We start from the raw sequence: 23,931 nt of genomic DNA, 5'->3' as shown, positions 1-23,931 counted from the left end.
TGGGGACAAAGGGGACAGCGGGGAGAGCCACGAGCTCTGCAGGATCCACAGCCGGAGAAAAAGCAGGACAGAGAGAGAAGTGGGAGCTGAAGGGGATGGGAGGGGGACAGAGGGACCAGGTGACAGATGGGGCAGGGGCTGGCTGGGGAGCCCTTGTGGTTCCAGGTGCCCCCCTCCAAATGCCACCGCTCAGCACTGCCCCCATGTCCCCATGGCAGGGTCCTGCCAGGCCAGGGGCTCTGCGTCCTCCACATGACATGAGACCCCATGTGTCCCTGTTCCTGGAGGCTGAGGCCCCACTGCCCCATGTGCCCCCACACCCCAGGATCAGTGCCCCAGCACCTCCCATCTCCCTGTGCCCCAGAACCAGTGCCCTGGCACCTTACGTGTCACCAAATCCCAGAGCCTGTCCTGTGTGTCCTCATGCACAAGGACTTGGTCCCCAGTGTTCCTGGTGTCCCCATGCCCAAGCTCTCCCCATGTCCCCATGTCCCCTTGCCCAAGGACATGGGCTCCAGTGCTCCCCATCACCCCATCTCCCCGTGTCCCTGTCTCCCTGTGTTCCCGTGTCCCCTTCTCCCTGTGTTCCCATGTTCCCATCCCCTCGTGTCCCGGTCCTCCTGTCTCCCCATCTCCCTGTCCCCCCATTTCCCCATGTCCTTGTCTCCTCAAGGTCCCATCTCCCCAACTCTCCATGTCTCCATGTCTCCATCTCCCCACGTCCCCATGTCCCCCGTCCCCATCTCCCCATCTCCCCCTGTCCCTGTGCCCCCGTGTCCCTATCTCCCCATGTCCCCCTGCCCCCATGTCCTTGTGTCCCCGTGTCCCCATGTCCCCATCTCTCCCTATGTCCCCATCTCTCCCTATGTCCCCATCTCCCCAACTCCCCTTGTCCCTGTGTCCCCCCATCCATATGTCCCTGTACGCCCATGTCCCCATGTCCCCATCTTCCCATGTCCCCTTGTCCATATATCCCTACATCCCCATGTCCCCCTCTCTCCCCATGTCCCCATCTCTCCCCATGTCCCCCATCTGTCCATCTCCCCTTGTCCCTCTGTCCCTCCTGTCCATATGTCCCCCTGTCCCTGTGTCCCCATGCCCCTGTGTCCCCATGCCCCTGTCTCCCCATACCCCCACGTCCCCATCTCCCCTTGTCCCTGTGTCCTCCTGTCCATATGTCCCTGTGTCCCCATGTCCCTATGTCCCCATCTCCAAATGTCCCTGTGACCCCATGTCCCTATGTCCCCATCTCCAAATGTCCCTGTGACCCCATGTCCCCGTGTCCCCATACCCCAATGTCCTCCTGTCCCCATGCCCCCTTTTCCCTGTGTACCCATCTGCCCCGCCTCCCCATGTCCCTATGTCCCCATGTCTCCATGTCCATATGGCCCCATGTCCTCGTGTCCCTGTGCCCCCGTCTCCTCATGTCCATATGTTCCCATGTCCCATATGTCCCCGTGTCCCCATGTCCCCGTATCCCCATACCCCAATGTCCCCTTGCCCCTATGCCCCCTTCTCCCTGTGTACCCATCTCCGCCGCCTCCCCATGTCCCCGTGCCCCCGTGTCCCCATGCTCCATATGTCCCCGTGTCCTCGTATCCCTGTGCCCCCGTCTCCCCGTGTCCATATGTCCCCGTGCCCCATATGTACCCATGTCCATATGTCCCCATGTCCCGGTGTCCCCGTGCCCCCGTGTCCCCCCGTTCCCGTCCCCCCCGCGCTCCGGCGGCACTTGCCGCACTGACCACCAGGCGGCGCGCGGGGCGCGGCCGTGGGCGTGGCTTCTCTTGCGTAGTGGGCGGGGCTTCCTGGCGTGGTGGGCGGGGCTTTGCCTGACGCCGGGCGTGTCTTGCCTGAGAAAGGGGGAGAGGCCGAGTGGGGGGCGGGGCTTGCCGAGGGCGTGTCCCCGGAGTGGGCGGGGCCGGGCCGGGCCCGGCAGTTCCGGGCTCCGCACACGCCGGGCGGCGGCGGTGGCCGCCGGATTGCGGGACCGGGAGCGGTGCCGGGGGGAGTGTAGCGATGCAGCCGCCGCCGCGTAAGGTGAGCGGGGGGGCCGGGGGGGGGACAGCGGGAGCGGGGTCCCGGGCAGCGGGAGCGCGGGGTCCTCCGGCGGTGCCGGCGGAGCAGGGCCGGGTCTTGGAGCGGGGATCGGGGATCGGGAGTCGCCCCCGGCGGACCCGGAGTGGGGCTGGGGAAGCGGGGCCGCGGCTGGGCAGTGACCTGCAGTGGCACCCGGGGAGGGGGACGCGGCGGAGAGCGGTACCGGGAACAGCGGGCGCCCCCCCGCATCGCGGTCCGGCCGGGGCCGCAGCGGAACCGGGCGCTGAACGGTGCCGTCCCGCAGGTGAAGCTCACCCAGGAGGTGCGGGTCCACCTCCTCGAGCAGCTCTCGGGCCTGCAGGGCAAGCAGCAGCGGGACGCCGAGCTGCTGGAGGACATCAGGTAGGGTCCCTATGCGTGTCCCCCATGTCGTGTGTGTGTGTGTCCCCCAGCTGAGACAGGCCAGCTCATCCCACACGTGGGACCGGGGCCAGCCTGCCAGGCACGGCTCACCTTGAGCCAGCTATGTTGAGGTCGTGGGCACCATCACCCGCCAAGGTGGACGGATGGGGACATCCCTGTGCAGGGTGACAGCAGGGGGGTGACAGCAGGGGTGGCCCATCCCTGTCCCCTTGCGTGGGTCCTCGCCTGCCTGGCATCCCGTCCCCCCGCAGGTCCTACAGCAAGCAGAGGGCGGCCATCGACCGGGAGTACGGGCAGGTAAGGAGGTGACACCAGTTTGAGGACTGATGGCCCAGGGAGCCACGAGATGATGGCCACGAGCACCGAGCCCCATCCTTCCCCGGCAGGGTGTTCCGGAGTGGGACACAGCCCCACGCAGGCCATGGGCAGCATTGGAAATTACTGGAGCAAAGCGGGTCTCGGCTGCTCCATGCTGGCCATGGAGGGCAGTGGCGGGTGGGCTCAGTATTTTCCCTGCTGGGGGGGGACCATCCACATTAGGGGACCCACTGGGGGGCTTTGCTGAGGACAGTGTGACCCAAACCTCGGGTGTTTTGGGGGCCCGGAGGGAAAATCTTGTGGGGGGGAGGAAAACGCTCGGCTCCGCTCTCTGCTGGGTCATCGCAGGGCTCTGCTTTTAAATGTCAGAGCCTGCTTTCGCTCCGTGAGATGTCCCTGCAGCTTCCCTTGGGGACACCCTGCAGCAGAGAGGCGTCCCGCGTCCTGCAGCCGGGCAGGGTGCCACCCTGCTCCCTCTTGGGGGGGCAAGAGGCTGGGGAGGGGACCGTCCCCCCAGGGTTGGGGTCTTGCTGTTCTTGGCTTTGCTGGGGGCTTCTCTACTCTGCCTCTGCAACCGGTGTCCCGCACTGGTGTCCCCTTCCCTGTCTGTCCCAAGGGGGGGTCCTCTCGTAGTGGTGGTTGCTGCCCAAAAAGGTTTTCCCACAGGGAGGGTGATTGGATCCCTGCTGACACCGAGCCACTGGGAGGTGGGGAGGATCCCCTGCTCTGGGGACCACCATGGGGTGGCGAGCCAGGGTGGGGGAGCCCAGTTTCGTCCCCGCAGTGGGACGGTGGGTGCTGGGGTGGCCAGCAGGGCTGGGGAGGGCCGGTGATGGTGGGTCTGTCTGCAGGCGCTGCAGAGGCTGGCGAGCCAGTTCGTGAAGAGAGACTGGCAGCGGGGCCGCGGCGATGCCGGTGACTCGAGGTGGGTTGCGGACAGGGACACGGGGACGAGGGGCTGGGGATGGCAGTGCCCATCCATGGCTCTCGCAGCTGGGAAATGCCTAATCCCAACCAAGATTTGGGTGTCCTGGGGATGCAGCCCTGGGTGGGATGTCCCCAAGGATGTGGTACCCGACTCAGAGGGGACCGCAGGGGCTTGGGCGGGTGCTGGCTGTCCTGCTGGCATCCCCAAAAGCCGTCAGGGAGGCAAGAGAGGACCCTGCCCTGTCTTAACCCCCGCAGGAGTGCGGTGGCTGTCTGGAAGGGTGTCATCGAGGGGACCGCGCACGCCGGGCAGGTCCGTGTCACCGCCTCGGAGACCTACCGTGCTCTCGCCGCGGAGGCCGCCCGGACTGCCCGCCTCTCCAAGGAGCGGATGCTCAAGAAGGTAGTGGGGTGAGGACATGTCCCCTGTGCCGGGGTGGTGGGGACAGCTGTTCTCCCATGGCTGACGCTCCCCGCAGGGCATCGAGCGGCTGCAGAAGGCACAGGCGGAACTGCTGGAGACAGTGAAGGAGCTGGACAAGGCGAAGAAGCAGTTCACCCACCTCCAGCGGAGCAGCGAGGTGGCCAAGGACAAGGCGGCCGATGTGGAGGCTCGGTGAGCAGAGGGGACTGTGGCAGGGGGGCTGCCGTGGCCACGGGGCGGTCTCACGTCACCCCCAACCTCCCCAGGCTCCGCAAGAGCGACCGGAGGATATTTCACACCAAGGCCAGCCTGCAAAAACTCAGCGCCAAGGTCAGCAGCGTGGGGGGCCGGCGGGATCCCCCAAGCACAGGGATGCAGGGGGACATGCTGGGGTGGCCCCCACTCTGTCACCAAACCCTGTTCTGCCCGTCCCCGCAGTTCTCGGCGCGGCTGGCTGAGCACTCGAGGCAGCTGGCCGGGGTGCAGAACGAGTACGGCTTCGCCCTGGTGTCTGCCACCGCCCACCTGGAGCATTACCGGCGGGTGGAGCTGCCCGCCGCCATCCAGGTAGGAGCTGCCCGGACCCCGCCGCGTCCCCTCCCCAGGGTCCCACACGAAGCATCTCCCCGGTGCCACTGCCACGCAGAGGGTCGCACCGGTGCAGGGACAGGGCTGGTACCCTGGGGGGTCAGGGATGCTCCGCAGGGGAATGCGGGCAGTGCTTGGCGGGGGGGGGGAGTTTCCCACCCATTTGCCCCCAGGGTGGGTTTCCCACCTGTTTTCCCACCCGTTTGCCCCTGGGGGGGTTTCCCACTCATTTTCCCCCAGGCGCTGGACGGTGACCTCTATGAGCGGCTGCGGGAGCACTTGTCGGTGGCCAGCCGGACGGAGGTGGAGACCTGCCGGGCCACGCGGGACTGGTTCCAGAGCGTTGCGGAGGCATCTGCACGGGTAATGGCAGCTCCCGTCCTGGGAGCCTTGGGCGAGGGGGGCACAGGTGAGCCCCCCAGCCCCACACTGCTCCTCTGCTGCAGGTCTGCCGGGAGCAGGACCTCCTCCTCTTCCTGCAGGACCACCCCGCCTTCGCCCTGGCCCCCGAGCAGCACTTCCAGCTCGCCGGGGTGGAGGAGGTAGGTGGTGGGGGGGGACAACATTACGGCAGGGGGGTCCGCACAGCCAGCCCCTTCTCAGCCACCCTGTCCTCGCCCAGGTGTGCCTGCTGCCGCCGGGGGATGATGGGGCAAGCCTGGAGAAGGAGGCACGGCGCTGGGCCACGCGGGTGGCTCGGGACCACAAAAACAAGGCACACGGCGAGGAGGTGGGTGCTGTCCTTCCCCACAGAGCACCCCCCAGTGCCCTGTTCCCCCCATTCCCCCCAAATCCCACCACCCCACTGACCTGCGGGTGCCCACCCAGGTGCTGCAGTGGCTGGAGGCCAGGAGGCAGCAGGTCCCGGAGGCGGAGGCGGCCACTGTGGAGCGGCAGATGGAAGAAGCCAGGGAGAACATCCGGAAGGCAGAGGTGGGTTCACCCCACGCTTGGGGTGGCCTCGAGGTGTCACCCCCAGGGATGGTGACACAGGGAGGGGGCTTGCAGGGGATGCAGCGCTGGGGAAGCTCTGCCACTGTGGCACCCACGGTGGGGACCAGGGGTGATGGGGCTTGCTGGGCTGTCCCCCCAACCCCCTAAGTGTCCCCTTTAGACCTTGAGAATGTGTGTGCGTGTGTGTCCCCAGGTCAGCCGGGTGAAGGCAGAGGCACGGCTGGCGCTGCTGCGGGCGGCAGGGCTGGACGTGGACGCGTGGCTGGCGGGGGCCATGGTGGGGGCGGGCGAGGAGGCGCCCGTGGGGCTGGATCCGGCCGAGTTTGACGACTACGAGGACAGTGACGAACCAGATGAGGACAACGAGCCCGGTCCCACTGCCCGGACCTACCCCTACACCTGCCGGGTGATCTTTGGGTACCAGGTACGGCCATGGCTGCCTGTCCCTCGCCCTGCCTGCCCGGGGACAGCATCCCCAGCCCTCCCCTGCCACTTTGTCCCCTTGTCACTTACAGGGCCGCCAGGCGGACGAGCTGTCCATCGCGCAGGGTGAGGAGCTGGAGGTCATCGAGGATGGTGACGCAGAGGAGTGGGTGAAGGTAGGAGCAGGCTGAGCCCCCCCATTCGGTGCTGTAGGGAGGGACACATTTCAGAGGTCCCCAGGCTGTCCCTGCCACCGGGGCTGGGACAATCATGTGCTTTCTGTCCCTTCAGGCTCGGAACAAGGCGGGCCAGGTTGGCTACGTCCCTGAAAAGTACCTGCTGTCCCTGGGCGGTGAGCCGGGGGCTGGGGCTGGCCCCCCAGGACCCTCTGCCCTGCACCGCCAGCTTTCCAGCATCATGGCTGCGGAGCTGGTGCTGGAGCCTGGAGGTGGGTGCCGGGGTGTCACCTTCTCTGGGGACGGGGACAGGTGCCTGGGGCTGGTGCCTGGGGGATGCTGAGCCCCTGCAGCAGCAGCAGCACCAGGTGGGTGCTGAGCCCCCCACCCCATCCTCCCCCCAGCCTGGCTGGTGCGAGCCCTGTACGACTACGAGGGGCAGAGCCCCGAGGAGCTGAGCTTCCCCGAGGGGGCCATCATCCGGGTGCTGCCCCGTGCCCCCGGTGAAGTGGACGACGGCTTCTGGATGGGCGACTTTGACGGCCGCATCGGCGTCTTTCCTTCCCTGGTGGTGGAGGAGCTCACCGGGGCCCGGGAGGCAGCGGGGCAGGTCGGTGGCAGGAGGGTCACCGCGTCCCCTCAGCGTGGGGCAACCCCCCACCATCTTGTGCCGTGGGTGCTGGTGGGTGGGCGCCCTCCCTGCTGTTCCCACCCTTCTTGGCTCTGCCTTCACAGGAGCTGCCGTCGCCGTCCCCACCGCCCTTCTCCCCGCCTGGCCTTGTGCCCGGTGCCAGCCTGACCCCCAGCCCCTCTCCTGAAACGCCGCTGGGAGGTGAGTGCTGGGGTTAGGGGGGTGGAACTGGGAAGGGGGCTGGGGGGGAGGCAGGCGGAGAGCTGGGCTGAGCTGCCCGAGCCCTTCCAGGTTGCCGGCAGGATGGCGCGGGCAGCGGGCAGAGCTCTCCGGACCTGGCAGCCACCCGCCTCCGGCCAGTAAGTCCCATCACAGCGATGCTGGGCCCCACCCCAAACCCGCCCCCAGCCCTCCCTTAAATGGGGTGTGGGGGGGACGGTGCCACCCCTGTGCTTTGGAGGGGATAGGGAGGGGGGCAAGCAGCCTTGGCATGTTGGCATGGCATCTCCTCTCTCTGCAGCTCCGCGCCCCCCCCCCCGCCACCCGGCAGAGCCCCCGAGCCCGACCCTGAGCTGCACTTCAGCTGACCGTGTGGGTGTCGTCCCCCCCCTCCGTCGTTCCCCGCTCCCCAAAAAACTCCTCCCGAGCGAGCTCCCGCAGGCTGCCATCCCTGCGGCAGGGACTGGGGGTGACCCGCGCCCCAAGCTGGTCTTGCCAGGGGGGGCAGAGGGGTCTGCATCGTGCCCTGTGCTGCCTGCGGAGTGGTCCTGCATCCCTGTACAGCGGGGGGCGGGGGGCATCCTGGCAGCCGGTGTGTCGGGGTGCCACAGCCGGGCCCCAGCTTTTGCCTCTGCCCCTTCTGCACCCCCAGTGCAGCCCTGGTTCCCCGGGGTGCGGGGGCTCAGCCCTGGCCCCCTGCCTTCCCCCCCCCACCCTGGGCATCTCCCCGCAGGCAGGTGGGGGCTGTGCCCCAATAAAACCAGTTGCCTCTGCCCAGGGGTTCAGCAGCTTTAATGGTTTTTAGCTTGTCTATGTACAGTGCGGTTACACACCAAAGCTGGCCGCGGGCACCGTAGCTACCCGCTGGCCCGGACAGGGTCCCATCCTGCCCCCCCAGGACCGGGCTCCAGACCCTCGTGTGCTGGGATGGGACCGGAGGCTCCTCTCTCTGCCAGCGTCTCCTTGGGGACCCGCGGAGGGGGTCCCTCGCCGGTGCAGGATTTGTGCCTGTGACCGCTCTGCGTGGCAGGGGTGCCCGGGGCGGGGGGGCTGTGCTCTGTGGTGAACGTGCCGGGTGGGTTGGGGGGGTGCTGCCCCCCCTGCCCCGAGGAGGGGCTCGAGCCGCTGCCTCCATCCCTGCCCCTCTGATGCATCCTTCCCCCAGCGCCGGGGGGCTGCGGGGACCGGGTGGGCAGCAGGGACTGGGTGCTGTCCTGCCCCTGCCAGGCCCCAGGGTCCCCCGCGGGGTGGGGTTCTCTGGGGCAGGTGCGGTGGGTGGGAGTCAGGTACCTATTGCCAATGGGATGAGGTCTGGCACCGAGTGCGGTTGTCTGTAACATCGGCGCGTCGCTCCGGCCATGCCAAGCGCGTAGCTGCTCGCCCGGGGCCGGCTGCCCCGCGGTCCCCCCCACTGCAGAGCCCCCAGCCCAGCATGGAGGCGGGGGGCCGCAACGCCTCCCATCCGTGCTCCAGCCAGGAGCGGAGAGGAGCTGCAGGGAGAGGGGCAGAATGGAGCTCATCCCCATGGCTGTGGAGTCCCCCACCGAGCCACAACCAGACTGTCCTGGACCCGTCTCTGCCCGGAGCTGGCATGGTTGCCCACTAGCATCATTGTTGAGCACATGGGCAAGAGGACCTGCCTCTGCAGGACCTGAAGCGTTGGGAACCGACCCTCCTGGAGAAGGGGTTCACCCTGTCTTCATCATCAGGCTGTCACCCACCGGGGCAGGGCCACTGCCATTGCCTTCCCACCCCACCCTGGACACGGCCCCAGGGGCTGGGGATGAGCACTCACGTCACACAGTTGCTCCTCGGTCCTGCACCGCCGCGCTGGGCTCCTGTGGGATGGAGGAGGGATGTGAATGTCAGCGCTCCCGCAGGAGCTGGGGTCTGGGGTGGAGAGGCCGGGTCTCTGTTGGCCACAGCAGTGACCCACGAGCCAGTGGGCAGAACCCCACTGAAGCTCCAGGAGGTGACTACAGCCCAAGCGCCATCTCTCTGCCCTTCCCCATCACCTGCAGGACACGTTGGGCAGCAGCTAACAACCCTCATGGTGGCCCCGGCTGGGATATAGGGGAGGAGGGAGAGTCCAAGTGGTGCCAGGGCTTGGTGACAAACATCCCAGTGAGGTCCCATCACCACTGCCCTGGGACCCCACCAAAGGAACACGCCAAAGCCTAGTGCAGCGTCTCAGGCACTGGGTGCAGGGTGCCTGGCACCGCAGAGGAGACAGACCAAGAGGACAAAAATCACCGTGTCCCTGGGCTTGCTTTGCACATAACTGCTCCCTCAGTGATCAGAGGGACCGCAGCCATCGCCCAAGGCGTGCATGGTGGGCCATGGGAGGAAGGAGGACCTGTCTCCACCTCTCCAGGTCTCTGGAGAAGGGCTACAGCCCATCAGCTCTGTCCTGTGTGGCTGCCTTGGGCTGCCCTTCTCCATGATGTGGATTAAACCTTCCAGCCCGGCCACCAGAAAGCAAAGAGAGGAACAAAAACCACAGCAAGTACCTGCTTTTTCCTTAGCTTATGTTCAGCTCGGCACCTTTCCCCAGGCTCTACCACGCTGACCGAGTCCTGCCCCAGCCCATCTCCCTGCCAAGGGCTGCTGGCACGGGCCGTGTGTGGCCCGTGGAGCTCCGGCAGAGCTAGCCCCAGGGAATGTCCCTGCCTTTGAAGCACACTGGGATTTTTACACAGATGCTTTGCTTCCTTTTCCTTCTAAGGGCTTTGCCACATGTGCCCTGGTGCTGGTTCTGTGGGGTGAGCCGAGGCCAGCTCTTGGGGCTGCTCGATGGAGGCAGCCCCCTTCCATGAAAAATCGTGTTTCCCCTACTGCAGAGCCACGGGTGAGTGTGCGAGTGAATGACCATGGTGGGTGTCTGCTACCACCACCAACAGCATCATTTGCTCAGGGGCAGGGAGCAAATCCCCCAGATCGGGAGCCATCAATGCCCAAGCAAATGGTGTCCTCATCAGTGCTGCCCTGGAGATCTCTAGCACCTCCAGCAAGGTGGTCGGGTGGGAAGGTTGAGAGATAGCAGGGTGCTGGGAGCTCCAGCCAGGGTGGGCTGTCCTCCTCTCTGAGCACAGACAGCCCCTCTGGAGCAGGGAAGAACAACCAAGAAATGAATGACCAGTTGGCTTCACCAGTTCCTAGACTTCAAGGCAAGAAGGGCTCCTGGAGACATCTGTCCCTGCCTGTACGTTGCTGGCCATGTTCTGGCCCAACAGTTTTAGAGACACCAAGTGTTGTGCAGCAGTGTTGTGAGCTCTTCCCCCAGGTCAAGAAAATGTGGTCCCAATAGATGTCCCCAAAGAGCCCAACCACAAAGGAAAACGCATCCCTTGCCCAAAGGGCAGCTGGCAGCAGGTCTGGAGCATCTCCCATGCAAGTCAAGCAGTGACACAGCTTTTCCCCTGTGGGGGAGGACTGTCGCGGTGGCTCTGCATGCCTCAGACATTAGAAAAGAGATGGGAAAATGCAATCAAAAAAAGGTGAGCAGAAACAGGGTGGGCAGGACAGGGCAGGTCCCCACGCCGCAATTAACCTGACGCAAGCCTCGGCTCGCCTGTCCCTGCTGCACAGCTCACACCACCATGCTTGGGCTGGTCGATCTTGTCGGCAGCGGGACTTGCGGTGCTGTGCTGCAACCCTTCAAGCCCTCCAGCCCAGGGGACCACATGGGGACAGGGAAGAGGAGGAACTTACCTGCTGCCCCTTGTCCTCCACTCCGGGCTGTTTTCTGCTGCTGTCGTCTCTTCCCAACTCATCCGCCTGTTCGTGCAGACTCAGGCTCCCGTGAATATCCGACACCTCATCTGCCGACCCCAGTCCGGTCTCCTCCAGGCAGATGCTGCCTCCTTCCTGCACCAGCTCTCCCGGGATGCTGGGACTTGACCCTCCCAGCACCCGATGGCTCAGGAGCTTCCTCTGGCGGCTTGTGCTCCCTGGAGTGGTGCCAGCATCCTGCAGCGAGCCTGCCACGCCAGACCCCTTGCCTGCCCGCCTGCTGCTGCGAGTGCCAGAGCTGACTGGCGTGTTCGAGGCTGGGGTGGTGGAGCGGCTCTGCTCCCCACCCTTGCCACTCTGGGCACCCTTCTGGACGGCTCCGTTCTGCAGGCCACCCGTGGGGACAGTCCCATTACGTGCCCGCTCCCGCTGGAGCCGGTCGCTGCTGTGCTCCAGCTCCTCTGTGCTCGGCTCCCGGCTGCCGTCGGGCAGGGGACCATCCTGCTGCTCGTGGAAAGTGGGTTTCTTCCCGATGTGTGTGACACGAAACCTGGAAAGGGGGCAGGACAGATCAAAATCTTTTCCCTCTTCTCCCCCAGCTCTATTTCCAGCTTGCCTGCACCTCCAGCCTTGGATCTCCTCTCTTTGTCATTGACTGGTGCTGATCTCCAACCTTTCGAACCCATTCAACAGCACCGACCCCGCCTCTAGCCATGCCCCCACTGACTTAACTCCATTTTCCCTTTCCTTTTTTGGCAAAACAAATAGAGAAGGATGAAAAGATCAATCCAGATGATGGCTGGTGCAGACCCTGGCAGCCTGTCCTCCCTGCCGCAAGATGGGTTGTAGCTCTTGGAAATCCTCCAAGATGCAACCTGGACAAACAAGAGCTTGTACAGGAATTCAGGTGTTGATTCGGGAGGTGAAATGCAAACGGGCTGAGCCTGGTGAGGAAGGGATGGCCGTGCAGAGCTGCATGGACGTTGCGCCCAGCGACTGACTGCCATCAGGGGAACAAAAGCCAGCGTTGTCAGCAGACGGTGCACCATAAGTGAGGGCAGGGACAGGGTTTTGGCAGAGCAAGCTGTATTTGGGTTCAAGGACCAAAGGCAGGAGTTGTTTGGCTAATATCTACCAGACCATACCGTGCACCGTCCCCTGGAGCGATGGATGGTACCTGGGTGGTTCACCAAGGTTCCACCATGTAGCAGGTAACAGCTCAGAGCTCCAGGGTAGGCAGGAGAACAGCTGGAGAAGTTGGTCTGATGCCCACAAAGGGTGCATTTATAATCAGAGGTGATGCAATATTGCACCTGGGAAGAAGAGAGAAGTTAGCGCTCTACCATAACCTTGGGATTTTTGAGGGGTAACACGTAGGCAAAGCCTGAATTGCAAGTGAGCTGGTTGTGAGTAATGCTGTGATTCCTCTTTGTAAGCAATGCAAGCCACTGCTGGACCAGCAGATGGGAAATCTCTTCCACCATGAGCTTGTGTCCACCAGCCAAAGAATGATGATCCTGCCACAGAGTCCGTGACTCACCCAGCAACCGCTCTCCTTGCACTTGAGTCACACGCGGAGAACCTGCAGATGGCCCTGGCTCTGCTGAGGTTCAGCTGCGAGTCAGCATCAGGCCAAAATAGAGTTTCAGCAGCAAAGTTCAAGCACTGCTGGGGTTGAAAGAACAACCAAGACCCAAAGGTCCAGCACATGGCAGTATGGCCATTCTGAAGGAAGAAGCTGAGAAGAAAGGTCCAAAGGATAAGAATAGATGCCAGATGAGATGCCAGAGATGGAGACCACCACCAGATTGAGGACCAGGCAGCAGTCTGTGGACAGTACAGACCCCTCAGCACTGCAGTCAGAAATGCTGCTCATGATCAGAAGGGTCAAGAAGAGAAATGCTCCAGCTCCAGATGAGGTACCCGTGGGACTGCTCGGGTCAGGCCAAGCAGCAGCAAATGTACCCTTTCAGGTCTATCCAGATATTTGGAGACAAGGCACCAGTGCTGTGATTCAGGAATACCAAAGAATGTACCAGTCCTGAAGAGGGACAGGGTGGAGGCACAAGTGGCAGGAACATTTCTTGGTAAAGCCATTGAGCAATGTCAGCCTGGAAGAGCCAGCAATGGATTCAAAGGAGCAGGCAGGGTTCAGACTGGAGGGGGCACAAGAGATAACGTAACCAGCCTCTGGATGGTGAGGGGAAAGGCAGGACAGCTTTGGCTGTCTGCCTAGTCAGCATCGCTGAGGAGTTTGATTCAGTAGGACATGACACACTGCGGCTGATCAGGCTAAGGACGGAGGGGCAGATGCTTTGGTGGATGAGCCTCTGCCACTGACAACTGGTTTAGGAAAAGCCCTAAGATAAATGGTAAATCATTCAATAATATGAAAGTACAGATCATATAACCCTGATTGCCTCAGAAGTATAGAATAATTTAGGTGGGAAAAGCCCTTGCGAGGGCTCCAGTCCAACCCTCTGCTCAAAGCTAGGCCACCTCCCACCCTCAATCAGGTTGCCCAGGACCCCGTCCAGTCAGGTTTTGGAGATCTCCGAGGATGGAGACCCCTCCACTCCTCTGGGTCCTGTCCTGGGGCTGCACCATTCTCAGGGTGATAGTTTTTCCTTAAGTGTTATCTGGATTTCTCTTGCAACTTGTGGCCGTTGTGTCTTGTCCTTCCCTGTGCACCTCTGAGAAGACTCTAGCTCCATCTTCATTTAAACTGCCCCCACTCCTTTGAATATTTTTAGAGAGAAATTAATTCTTCCCCTTAGACTTCTCCAGGCCAAACAAACGCCATTCCCTCAGCAGCTCCTCACGTGCCACCTGCCCCAGCCCCTGATGGTCTTGGTGGACCTCCACTAACCTCACTCCTTTCCACTCCTTCAGCGATAAGCCTGGGACTACCAGCTGGGGACCAGACACAGTCAGTGAGCTGTAGGTAATTGGGAAGGGGGATGGACTCTCAACCACTGTGTCCAAAACAAAAACAATACCACAAAAAAAGGAACGAGACCTGAGGACTGCAACGGAAGAGCTGGGTTAAAGGAGCATTTCTGTGTAGGATCAGTCATGAAACGAGTTACTTCGTGCAATGAGGATATTCACAGTAAATAAGACACAGCAAGGGCAGTCCCAGAAATGTCATCCAGGATCTGAAAGCACAAAGGGGCCAGCTTGCAAACAAGAACCAGAAGTTGGAGGTAGTTTTGTACCTCATGGGCACATAGGCCCCTTAGCAGCTGGGCCTCACACCAAGGAGATTCAGGAAGCGGAAACTTTTAAAATATAACCTTGGAGAAATGTAATGACGGTGCCACGAAGAAGGCTGGTGTGATATGGGATATTAAGTATAAAGAGAGGAAACCAACATTTGAGGGAAAGTGCCTTTAGGAAAGAAGACCACCTTCTCCAGCATTCAGAGGTGAATGAGAGGAGACTGTGAAGAGCATGGCCAAAGGACACAGAGGAGTGGATGAAGCTGGGTACTGGCCAGGGAATGAGATTAGCCATGAGTATGCAGAGATCTGGCTTACCAAACACCACCCCTTAAACCAAGGACAGCTGACAAAGAGGAAGCTGTCGGTCTCCAGAAGATGTGATCTTAGCTGGGCTTCAGCATGGGGAGGTCTGGCATGTCTCTCCCCTTTACCAGCTGCCCGTCGAGCCCCCAGTTCACATCCCTACTGAGACTCCTAGCTCTGATGGTGAAAAAACCCACACCCCCTGATGCCCAGTCTGGATCTACATCACCATGAAAGGACTGTCTCTGCAGACCACAGCATGGAACTTCATCAAGGCTTAGGCCCTGAATGAGGACCTGCTGAGGATCTGAGCACAGCAGAGCTTTGTGTCTCACCAAGGTGGCCATCCAGGGAGCAGTAGTTGCCCCAGTCACCATGGTGGTACAGAGCTGAGCCCTGGAAGACCTTGCTAAACGTCTTGCGCGTGCTTTCTGCTGGGGAATGGGGCAACCTGGGCAAGCCTGCAGATTGTATTAAAGGTTACTGACTACACAGACACCACAGACAGCTCAGGAAGTCCCTTGAGGTGAGACCAGGTGGGGACTGAAAGAGTATTTGTGGGAAGTATTGGGTACACTCCCCTATTCTTATATTCCTCCCATGGCATCTAATTACAGTCATCATTGGAGGCAACGACCTGGAGGAGCAGAGCCACTCTTTCATTCTGGAGGTGATGGCTGGTAACTTGCGCCTGGGACCTGCCATCACCTCCTCCCCTTCCTGATGAGATCCCTAAAAGTGGGGTCACTGCCCCTGTTGTGCAGCAACAGCCCTGCTTGCACGTAGCTGGGACGGCAGGCTTTGAAAGGTTGTGTATTTGGGTCTTTGCCCAGCACTGAGTCAGCAGGACAAGCCAGGCTTGAGTCACCTTCCCAGAGAAGGAGGAGAGAAGCCACTAGTGCGTCACGGCCTGCCACATACCACAGGCATTTCCAGGTGCAGGAGGCACCTGGTTCCTTGGGAATTCCAGCTGCACAGCTACTACTGGGGCATCTAAACAGGAAAGAGCAAGAGGCCATCAGAGCAGATGGGCCATGTCTGGCAAAGCTCGTTTACGTACCTGCCCACTGAGAAGACGGTGGTCTCTCCAGGATGCATCCTGCCTTTTCCATCCTTGGACCGTCCTTGCCGATGCAGTGGGTGCCTCTTCCTCTTGCTGCAATGGATGCAGGGGGCCTGCGTGGAGCCCAGATGCACCGTGTGGTGATGTGGTGGGCCCCCATCCTGGCTGTTACGATGAGGACAAAGGCTGCAATAGAAGGACATGACAGGTCATGTTTTCTGGAAGATAACAAACTTGGTGCAGCCTCACTACAGCAAGCCCTGAGAATCAGAAGCTCTGGAGGGGACCTCCTGTGAAGACAGGAATGAGGAAGGGCTATTCTCCTTGACAGTAGGGTGGCAGTCATCACAGGCCCTGGGGGACCAGGACTCCTTGTTGGGAAGATGCTCTATAACAAGCTGGAAAGGGGCTGGCTGCAGAGTCTGCAGACCAAGGTGATACCCAAAGGCTGCTTCTCCCTTACTCTGCAAGCATTGCGAGCTGGTATAGGCTTCTCTCACCTGGGCACTGGCACTGGGATGTCCCCTTCATTGTCCCCTAGCATCTCTTTGAGGGCTTCTGCATTTGCTAAAGACAGAGGAAAAAGGGAACGCATCAGCCAAAGTGGTCAGTAAGTCTTTGGGACAGCCTTAGGAAATGCTCACCTTCATTTTGGATGATACATCTCACAATCTTCTCTACAGTATCCTCATTCAGCTCCTCCTCTTCATCTGAAAGGAGAAAAAGTGGCACTGAGGGCTGGGATTTGGACACTCAGCTCACCAGTCTCATCTCCAGGAGCAGCCATGTTAACAGAGATGTCAGAGAAGCCTTGTGTCCCCCATCACAGTGGGAAGCTCCTGGGGAACACCAGATCCCTCGCCCTGGAAAAGAAATGTCTGAACCAGCAGCCATGTGTGCAGGGAGAGAGGGGTTGTGTTGCTCCTTCAGCACTGGGGAGCATCACATGAAACTTGTGGGAAGAAGGTTCGAAACAAGTTGAAGGCTCCTCATGGGGACAGTCCAGCCCTGGAGCCACTGGGTGCAGGATGCTACGGGTGCTAAAAGTCTCCAAGGGTAAATGGGACAAGTTCACAGAAAAGAAACACGCTGGGGCCTGTTAAATACAGAGAAACCATCTCTGATGGAGAAAGTCCCAGAGCTACACACTGTCAGAAGCTTAAAAGAGTATGCTGGGGAAACTTGGCTACTCGGTTGTGGTATTCGTCCCCAGCATTCATCTCAACCTGCTTCTGGCCACTGTTGGAGGTAGAAAGCTTGGCTGGTTGGACCTTCAGCCCAGTCTGCGATGTTATAAGTTCCTGGGAGCAGGTCAGAGTTGTGGTCTGGTAGGCAGCTGCCTCAAAGAGCATGGTAAGGGGCTTCTGCTGTGTTCCTGGAAGCCTACAGAGATGTTTCCCTGGGCCATGGCAACTCCAGCAGGCAAAACCAACCCTGGAAAGCTCAGACATTGTCTTCATGTCATGTGCAGCCAAGTTATTGAAGCCAGAAGAGCATATCCAAGGATGTCTGGAAGCTCCCGTTGTATCTGTGGGCAAGCTGAGGAAGCCACATTTCCCTCCTGCGCACTAGAAGTGTCAGCGGGACATGATGACACTCCTGAGCGCTGACGGTGGCAGAGAGGAACCAGAGGAGTTGTGTAGAACCATTTGGCTATTTTAATGCAAGGAAGCAGCCAGAGGAACGTGTCTTCTCCATCTCAGCAGAGACTCATGAAAACACTAAATGACAGAGTCTGCTTGGACTGAGCTCTGGCTTGCACCCATGCTCAATGCTGCACTGACTTCCCAATCCTACTACCCAGGAGCCGCTTATGATGGCCTGAAGTGATGAAAAAACCCCTGAAGGTCCCTTCCCAGTGTGGGGCAGAGATCCCAAGGGAATATCCCTGCTTCTCTGGCCTGCATGAGCACACCAGGGACTAGAAGAGCACATGCCTGATAGCAAACACCATGCTGGCCCCATGCTGGACCTCCTAATGCCAAAGGGGCAGAAGGACAGCTCGTGCCATGGCTAGGGATGCTTTCCTTGTAGGGTGTGTGGGTTATAATTCAGGCCCTGGGGATTCGGCGGGTCCTGGCTGTTCATCAGAATTATCTTTCTGTGATAACACCACTTTGGGAAGGGGCGTATGCTGGCTCCCACCTCCCTGGCACCACCAGCCTGTGGAGCTAGCAGATCAGAGGGCTCTCTGGGCCACACATTCCTGTTCCCTGGGGAACACCGCGCTGCTCTCACCACCCCATCCCTTTTTTCCAACCCACAGGCATGTGATGGGTAACCCTCCCACCCCTAGCCCACATCCCAGAAGCACGTTGAAGGAGCTTCAGCCCACGCCAGCGAAAGGCAGCGCCTGAGCCCCCACTGAGCCCCCATTGTCCCAGCACTCACTGGCTTGGAGCTCTGCCAGCACATCTTTGTTATCTGGGTCGAGCTCGTCCCGGAAAGTCCGGCACCGGTAACCCTTCTTCTTCAGGACATGGCAGATGAGGAAACCCACCAGCCCCATGATGAAGAAGACAAGGACGAGGAGAAAGACCATAGACAGGCTGTGCTGGGGGTCTGACTCCCCATCGTCGGTGCTGTTCTGGTCTGACATGCGGATCTAGGAGAAGGGGGAAGGTGGATCAGAGACCCCAGTGCTCACCCCCCTGCCAGGCTCCCCATGCCCATCCTTCTCCTCCTCTTCTTCCTGTCTCTCTTGGGCAAGAGCTGGCTCCTGGCTCAGGGTGGGCTGCCAAGGGCTCATCTCTCACCCCTCAAGGTCTGGCGTGGCAGGGGACCCCGCGGAGGAGAGCGCAGGTTGGAGGTGGCTCCGCGTGGTCTCCCAAGGACACCACTGCCCCGCACACACCCGGCAAGAGGCATCCCAAGGGCAGCGGTGCAGCAGCTGCATCCCCGCAGGCCCTCCTGGCCCCAGGCTGCGGCGCTCCCCCATCCCTTGCAGGCGGCTTCCCAAGGGCACCGGTCCCCTGGCCTCCCCCGAGGCTCTGCGACGGGCAGCATCACCCCGCTTGCCCTTGCGGGAGGATGAGCATCCTCACCGCGCTGCGCCAGCCCGCTCCCCTGACATCCCTCGCCACCCACGGCCGAGGGCCTCTGCCGGCAAAGGCAAAGGCAGGGCAGGCAGGGAGCCGTGGCAGCCAGGCTGGCGGAGGGCCGAGCCGGCCGGCAGCTCTCGCATCGTCCTCCCGCAGAACCGAGCTGGCTCCCTCTGCCCCAGCTCCCCTGGGTTTATCCCCGTCTCCCTTCGCCGGGGAGGGCTCAGCCGCCCGCCCGCAGAGCTCCGCTTCCCAGCGCAGGCAGGGTGTCCCCCGGTCATCCCCCGTCCCCGCTGCAGCGGCGGTACCTGGGCCTGCGGTCCTCCGCAGCGCTCTCCTCTTCACCTTCACCTGCCTCCTAGCAACCCCGCATCCCCGCGGCTGGGGACCGCGGCGAGCATCCTCCGGCCTCCCGGCTCCCGGCTCCCTTCCTTCCTTCCTTCCTTTCTTCCTTCCTCGGGAAGGAGCCAAGCTGCTTCTGGCTGCCGCAGCAGCCTGCTGCTGTCTGCCAGCGAGAGCACCCCCCTGTCCCGACCCCGGAAAAATCTCTCCGAAGCGGTTCCAGCGGATGAAGGTGCAGAGGGAAGCTCAGGGAAACGCCGGCAGCTGCAGCAGGGAGCAAATAGGAGCGCGGCTCAAGGAAGCTGGCGCTGGCAAGCGGCTGCCCGCCCCGGGGTGAATAACCTCACCCGCACGCAAGCCAACCCCCATTTCCCCTGGCACCCTCCTTTCCAAAGCTCCCAGCGATTTTTAGAGCAGGGAGCCGTGGCGATGGGAAGGCAGGGGGGTGGAAGTGGGGCTCAGCAAGAGCAGGAGCGATCCCGCACCGGCGGGCGTGGGGGGAGAGGGTTGCAGACACCCGCACTGTGATCATGGTACCGAGGAGACGGTGGAAAAGGAGCCCCAGGAGACCCCACAGACCAAAACCCTGCCCCAAGCCAGCTGCCTCTCCCTCCTTCTTAGGAAAGGGACAGCTAAGCTGATTGAAATCTCCAGTTGGGGGGGGTCCCATGAGCTCCTCATCTCCACCACATCGTCCTCAGTCTGGGACGCTTCACCCACATCTCCTTTACTACTACAAATTAGGCTTGCTCCTCTCAGTCCTTCACCCACCTGCCAGTTCTCTACCCAGACCTTGAAAAGCACGGGCAATCCTCAAAACCCCTCCCACCCCGGCTACTAAACTAACTGTCTGTCTATATGAATATTCATTTGTGGGAATTATCCCTCCCCACTCTGTGTTGCTGTGAGGCAACCTGCAGCTCCTCCAGGCTTTCAACTGCGCCACGATGAGGGCTCCTGTCCCTCTCCGCAAGTGACCAAGAGTCAACTCTCCCAGGAGCCCCCTCCACCACCGTGACTTCAGGAGGTCACCTCATCGTAGGTGCCACCCATCCATCTGCCATCCTGGCAGGGAGACGATGGACGAACTATGGCAAGAGAAGACCATGGGCAGCAAGATTTACTGCTCCTGCCATGCCTTGCTAAGGCTGCAGGAGATGCTGAACCAACAAGTTGCAACCTCACGCGAGTCTCTGCTGATCAAGACCTTAAATGCCGTTTATTTCTTGCGCTTAGTTCTTCGAAGCAGGGGACCTTGCAGCCCTGGGGAGATGCAGTCATGGTGACCTTATTCCCATTTCCTTCGTGCCCACGCACACTGTCCTGCACAATAAATCGCTTTTTCTCCTCCCGGGCGTTCCCACCCACTCAACGCGTTGCTGCACCCTACTATCCCTTCCAGCCTTCAGCCACGCTGGGCAAAACGAGCCCGGGTTGCTCAGCCCTTCCCTCTGCAAGAGAAGATTCCCATTTTCCTACAGCATCTGGTGTCAAAGCATTTCCACAACCTGGGGGGCGCAGGATGTGGGAGAAGAAGGACGGCGCAAGAGGTCACCTGGGGACAACTCCTGGCCCTGCGGTGGGGTGAACTGGGACGAGGAGGGGACACCGCTGCCGTGAAGCTGCTTCCACCTGGCTCCGCAGCTGGGTTATCCCAGCTGGTCACGTTTCTCCTCCAACACTCCCCCCTGGGCGTTGTGTGCCCCCAGGTCTCCATCCTGCTTCTGCCACCCCGGCCACAGCATCCCTCCGGGCTGCTCCATCCTCATCCTGCGGACGGATCCCGTTAGCACTTTTACGGCCAGGCCTGAGCCGTGTGCCATGCAGCGCCTCGCAGGTGACCCAAAAAAGAGGCCACAGCTCCTCTCTGCCCTGAGATCCGCCAGCACGGCAGGCGTGGATCCATGCAGCATGGCTTTCCCTCCCAAACAGGCTGGCCACGTCCATCCTGGCCCATGGGGACAGACCCACACCACGTGGGGAGGTGCGGACACGGCTGCAGGCTGGATGCTGATGGCATCTCCAGAGGCTGGGATGCCATCCGTCCTCTGTCCCCTCCTGACCCCATCCCAGCTCCTGTCCCCAACCCCAACCAGCCAAGGCAGCGCAAGCTGGGACGCAACGGCCAGAGCTCTGGCCCAGGCAGCTGCCTGCTTGCTGCCTGCTCCCTGCACACACCATCACCATCCCCCTGCCCTTCCTCCCCATGTCACCCACTCACGGCTCCCTAACAGGTCCTGGAGAGACCTTGGAGGTTTTGGTCCCTCTCATGACATCGCCTGGAAGCCCTTAAATTTTAAGCCACCGAGCCAAGAGGTGGCCGGGGAGGGAGGGGATCGAGAAAGCCAGCAGAGGGTGGAGGGACAGCACCGTCGCCCATCGCCCTGAACCACAGCAGGCTCCAGTCCCAGCGTATCGCCATGTTACCTCTTGCCCGCTCTCTTCCCACGCCTCCTCCGGAGCCATTGCGACAGACGTGTCACCCCGCGAACAATGCGAACACGGCCGCTCAGGGGATCGGCTGCCCCGGCCCCGCCGGTTGTCCAGGTGGCAGCTAAACGGGACAGCTTGCCCGGCTCCGGCAATTCCCCGGGCGGGTTCCTCCCGGGGTCTCCGCTACAATGTTCGGCCAATAAACTGCCATCGTCCCTGCCAAAACGCCGCATCCCATCGTGTCAGACATATCCCTAAATCTTCAGCCCTCGCTTAAGTTTTTCAAACATCCCCAGAGAGCTAATGGCCTCTAAACCATAGGGTGTTTTTTTGCCCTCTGAGCACAAAGAACATCTAAAAATATCCCTCTCCGATACTTTCTTTGCACAGCTCCAAGACCCGGGAAGATGCCCGGAGCAGTGACTGGCTTCCAGAGAGCAAACGCAGCTGGAAAACCCTCCTCACAGGAGAACCCCTCTCAAGGCAAGGATGTGTTTTTCCCCTCTTTGCTCCTTTTTCCCCGCCCTGGCCAGGATGCTGGTGGCCCCGGCCAGACGCTATCTGGTGGCAGCACCTTGCGGAGCGGCGGTGGGACGATCGTCACGCCAAGCGAGCAGCCCCCGCCAAGACGTCAGCACACACCACGCGTTTGCTGCTACACCCTTGTTGTTCAGCACGTAAAATTCCATTTATTTAAGGCGGGAGGGCACTGGGCTCAAGGATCACGGCTCTGAGCGTCCCCAACCACAGCTGCGTCCTGCAGGGTCACGGCCAGAAGGTGCCGGTGTCCCCTGGAGCATCCTCACTCCATGCTCGGGAGCCGGCATCCCAAAGAGAAACACCTCCAGAGGGCACGAGGAGGGACGCAAAGGGAGCAGCGTCCCTGCAGTAAGTGGCGGATCCAGCCGGAGAAAATCATTTAATAATCCTACAATTTAATGGTGCCTTGGGAAAAGCTCTCTCACCTGGTTGGCACCCTGGCACGGCACCCAAAATCCCATCCCGCCCCACCAGCCCCATCCCACGCGCACACGAAGCTGCACCTACGTAAAATTACCTGGCATAAAAAATCCCGGCACCGAGATGTCGGGGAACGTCCCGGCGTTGATCTGCTGTGGTCTCCATCCTCCGCCAGCTCTTGGAGAGCCTCGGGGGGGTTCTTTCCCTTCGCCTGCTCCTCTCCGACACACCGCTCCATCGCAGGTGACGCGTGGCATCCTTCACCCCCAGCCTGGGAAGGGGACAGGCAGGGGACCCGGGGGACCAAATCCTTGCCACGTGCTGATTCCGGCTAATTTGTTTTCCGAGCCTTTGGGCAAGTCTACCTGCTCCTTTCTTCCTTTCTTCATCCCAGCCCACAGGGGACAGGTTTTCTGTCGCTGGCCTCACCCGCAGCACTGTCCCGTCCCCGTCCCTCTCCGGCAGCTGGGTTTGTCCCCCGTTCCCCATGGCTGCTTTATTCATCCCCGGCAATTTTCTGCCCAGCTTTTGTTCTCCGCCTGCCTGGCGGTGCCTCCCTGTCCCCGCTCCCTGCCAACCCCTGCACCCAGACAGGGGGGGACCTGGGAGGGGGCCTTGGCCGGGTGACAGCCACGGTCCCTGTCCCTCACAGCTTTGCGGGTGCTGCTCCCGGGAAGGGAGTCCCATCAAAGCACCCCATGGTGACCCCGTGCCCCATCTCCGGTGCCTTCGGCGGGTGGGCTGTGGCACAGGGAGTGCCCCCAAGCCTGCCCCCATCCCTGCCCCCCCACGCTCACTGCACCCCAATCCCACCAGCACCCAGAGGTGGGACGTGGGGCAGGGGGGGAACAAGGGCTGCACCCGCACGGTGGGGATGGGAGGTGGGGGGCAGCCGGGGTGGGGTAGCTGGGGGCAGCTGGGAGTCATTGCGGGCAAGCGGGGGTAACTGGGGAGCAGCTGGGTGTTACTGGGGGGAAATGGGGGTGTGGGTGAGGGGATCTGGGGGTGATTGAGGCAGCTGGGGATAACGGAGGGTGACTGGGAGGAAAGTGGGGGTAACTGGTGAGCAGCTGAGGGTGCCTGGGTGGCAGATATAGGGTAATGGGAGAGAATCCAGTGGGCAACTGGGATCAGCTGGAAGTGACTGGGGACAGCCGGAGGTGCCTGGGGGGCAGCTGGGGGTTACTGGGTTGTGACTCTAGGTCACTGGTGAGCAGCTGGTTGTGACTGGGAGCCAGCTATAGGGTTATATGAGAGAATCCAGCGGGTGACTGGGAGCAGCTGGAAGTAACTGGGGGCAGCTGGGAGTAACTGAGGGCAGCTGGGGGTGCCTGGAGGGCAGCAAGAGGTGACTGGAGTGCGACTTGAGGTAACTGGGGAGAAGCTGGGGGCAACTGGGGGGCACTGAGGGTGTGGGTGAGGGGATCTGGGGGTGATTGGAACAACTGGGGATAATAGACGGTGACTGGGAGGAAAGTAGGGGTAACTGGAGAGTAGCTGGGAGTGGCTGGGGGGCAGCTATACGGTTATGGGAGAGAATCCAGCGGGCAACTGGGATCAGCTGGGAGTAACTGGGGGCAGCCAGGGGTACGACTCAAGGTAACTGGGGAGAAAGTAGAGGTGACTGGGGGCTGGTACAGGGTTATGGGAGATAATCGAGTGCGCAACTGGGAACACCTGGGGGTTACTGGGATCAACTGGAAGGAACTG

The 23,931-nt window shown here is 61.4% G+C and overlaps 2 protein-coding genes across 3 annotated transcripts; one reads left to right on the top strand and one right to left on the bottom strand.

Moving 5' to 3' along the window:
- Positions 1–1,919: 1,919 nt before the first annotated feature.
- Positions 1,920–7,904, top strand: FCHSD1 (FCH and double SH3 domains 1). 2 transcript variants are annotated; one of them, XM_063348612.1, is made up of 19 exons: positions 1,920–2,040; positions 2,345–2,442; positions 2,715–2,760; positions 3,633–3,706; positions 3,967–4,111; positions 4,188–4,324; positions 4,399–4,462; positions 4,571–4,699; positions 4,961–5,083; positions 5,167–5,262; positions 5,343–5,450; positions 5,549–5,653; positions 5,868–6,098; positions 6,190–6,273; positions 6,389–6,545; positions 6,678–6,883; positions 7,009–7,105; positions 7,196–7,263; positions 7,425–7,904. In XM_063348612.1, exons 1-19 carry the CDS (start codon positions 2,020–2,022, stop codon positions 7,473–7,475), a joined length of 2,040 nt encoding a protein of 679 aa, XP_063204682.1. In that variant the 5' UTR covers positions 1,920–2,019; the 3' UTR covers positions 7,476–7,904. The 2 variants fall into 2 exon arrangements, with proteins under 2 accessions (XP_063204682.1, XP_063204681.1); XM_063348611.1 differs by lacking the exon at positions 7,425–7,904 and having other exon boundaries at positions 7,196–7,415.
- Positions 7,905–19,167, bottom strand: RELL2 (RELT like 2). Its single transcript, XM_063348615.1, has 8 exons — positions 18,795–19,167; positions 17,837–18,050; positions 16,090–16,155; positions 15,946–16,012; positions 15,443–15,631; positions 10,835–11,405; positions 8,919–8,961; positions 7,905–8,613 (listed from the first exon to the last, which is right to left on the bottom strand). Exons 2-7 carry the CDS (start codon positions 18,042–18,044, stop codon positions 8,920–8,922), a joined length of 1,143 nt encoding a protein of 380 aa, XP_063204685.1. The 5' UTR covers positions 18,045–18,050; positions 18,795–19,167; the 3' UTR covers positions 7,905–8,613; position 8,919.
- Between the last annotated feature and the right edge of the window lie 4,764 nt (positions 19,168–23,931).

Source organism: Chroicocephalus ridibundus, chromosome 11, assembly GCF_963924245.1.
Source record: "Chroicocephalus ridibundus chromosome 11, bChrRid1.1, whole genome shotgun sequence".
Taxonomy (NCBI): Eukaryota; Metazoa; Chordata; class Aves; order Charadriiformes; family Laridae; genus Chroicocephalus; species Chroicocephalus ridibundus.
This window is presented reverse-complemented; position numbering and strand designations above follow the sequence as displayed.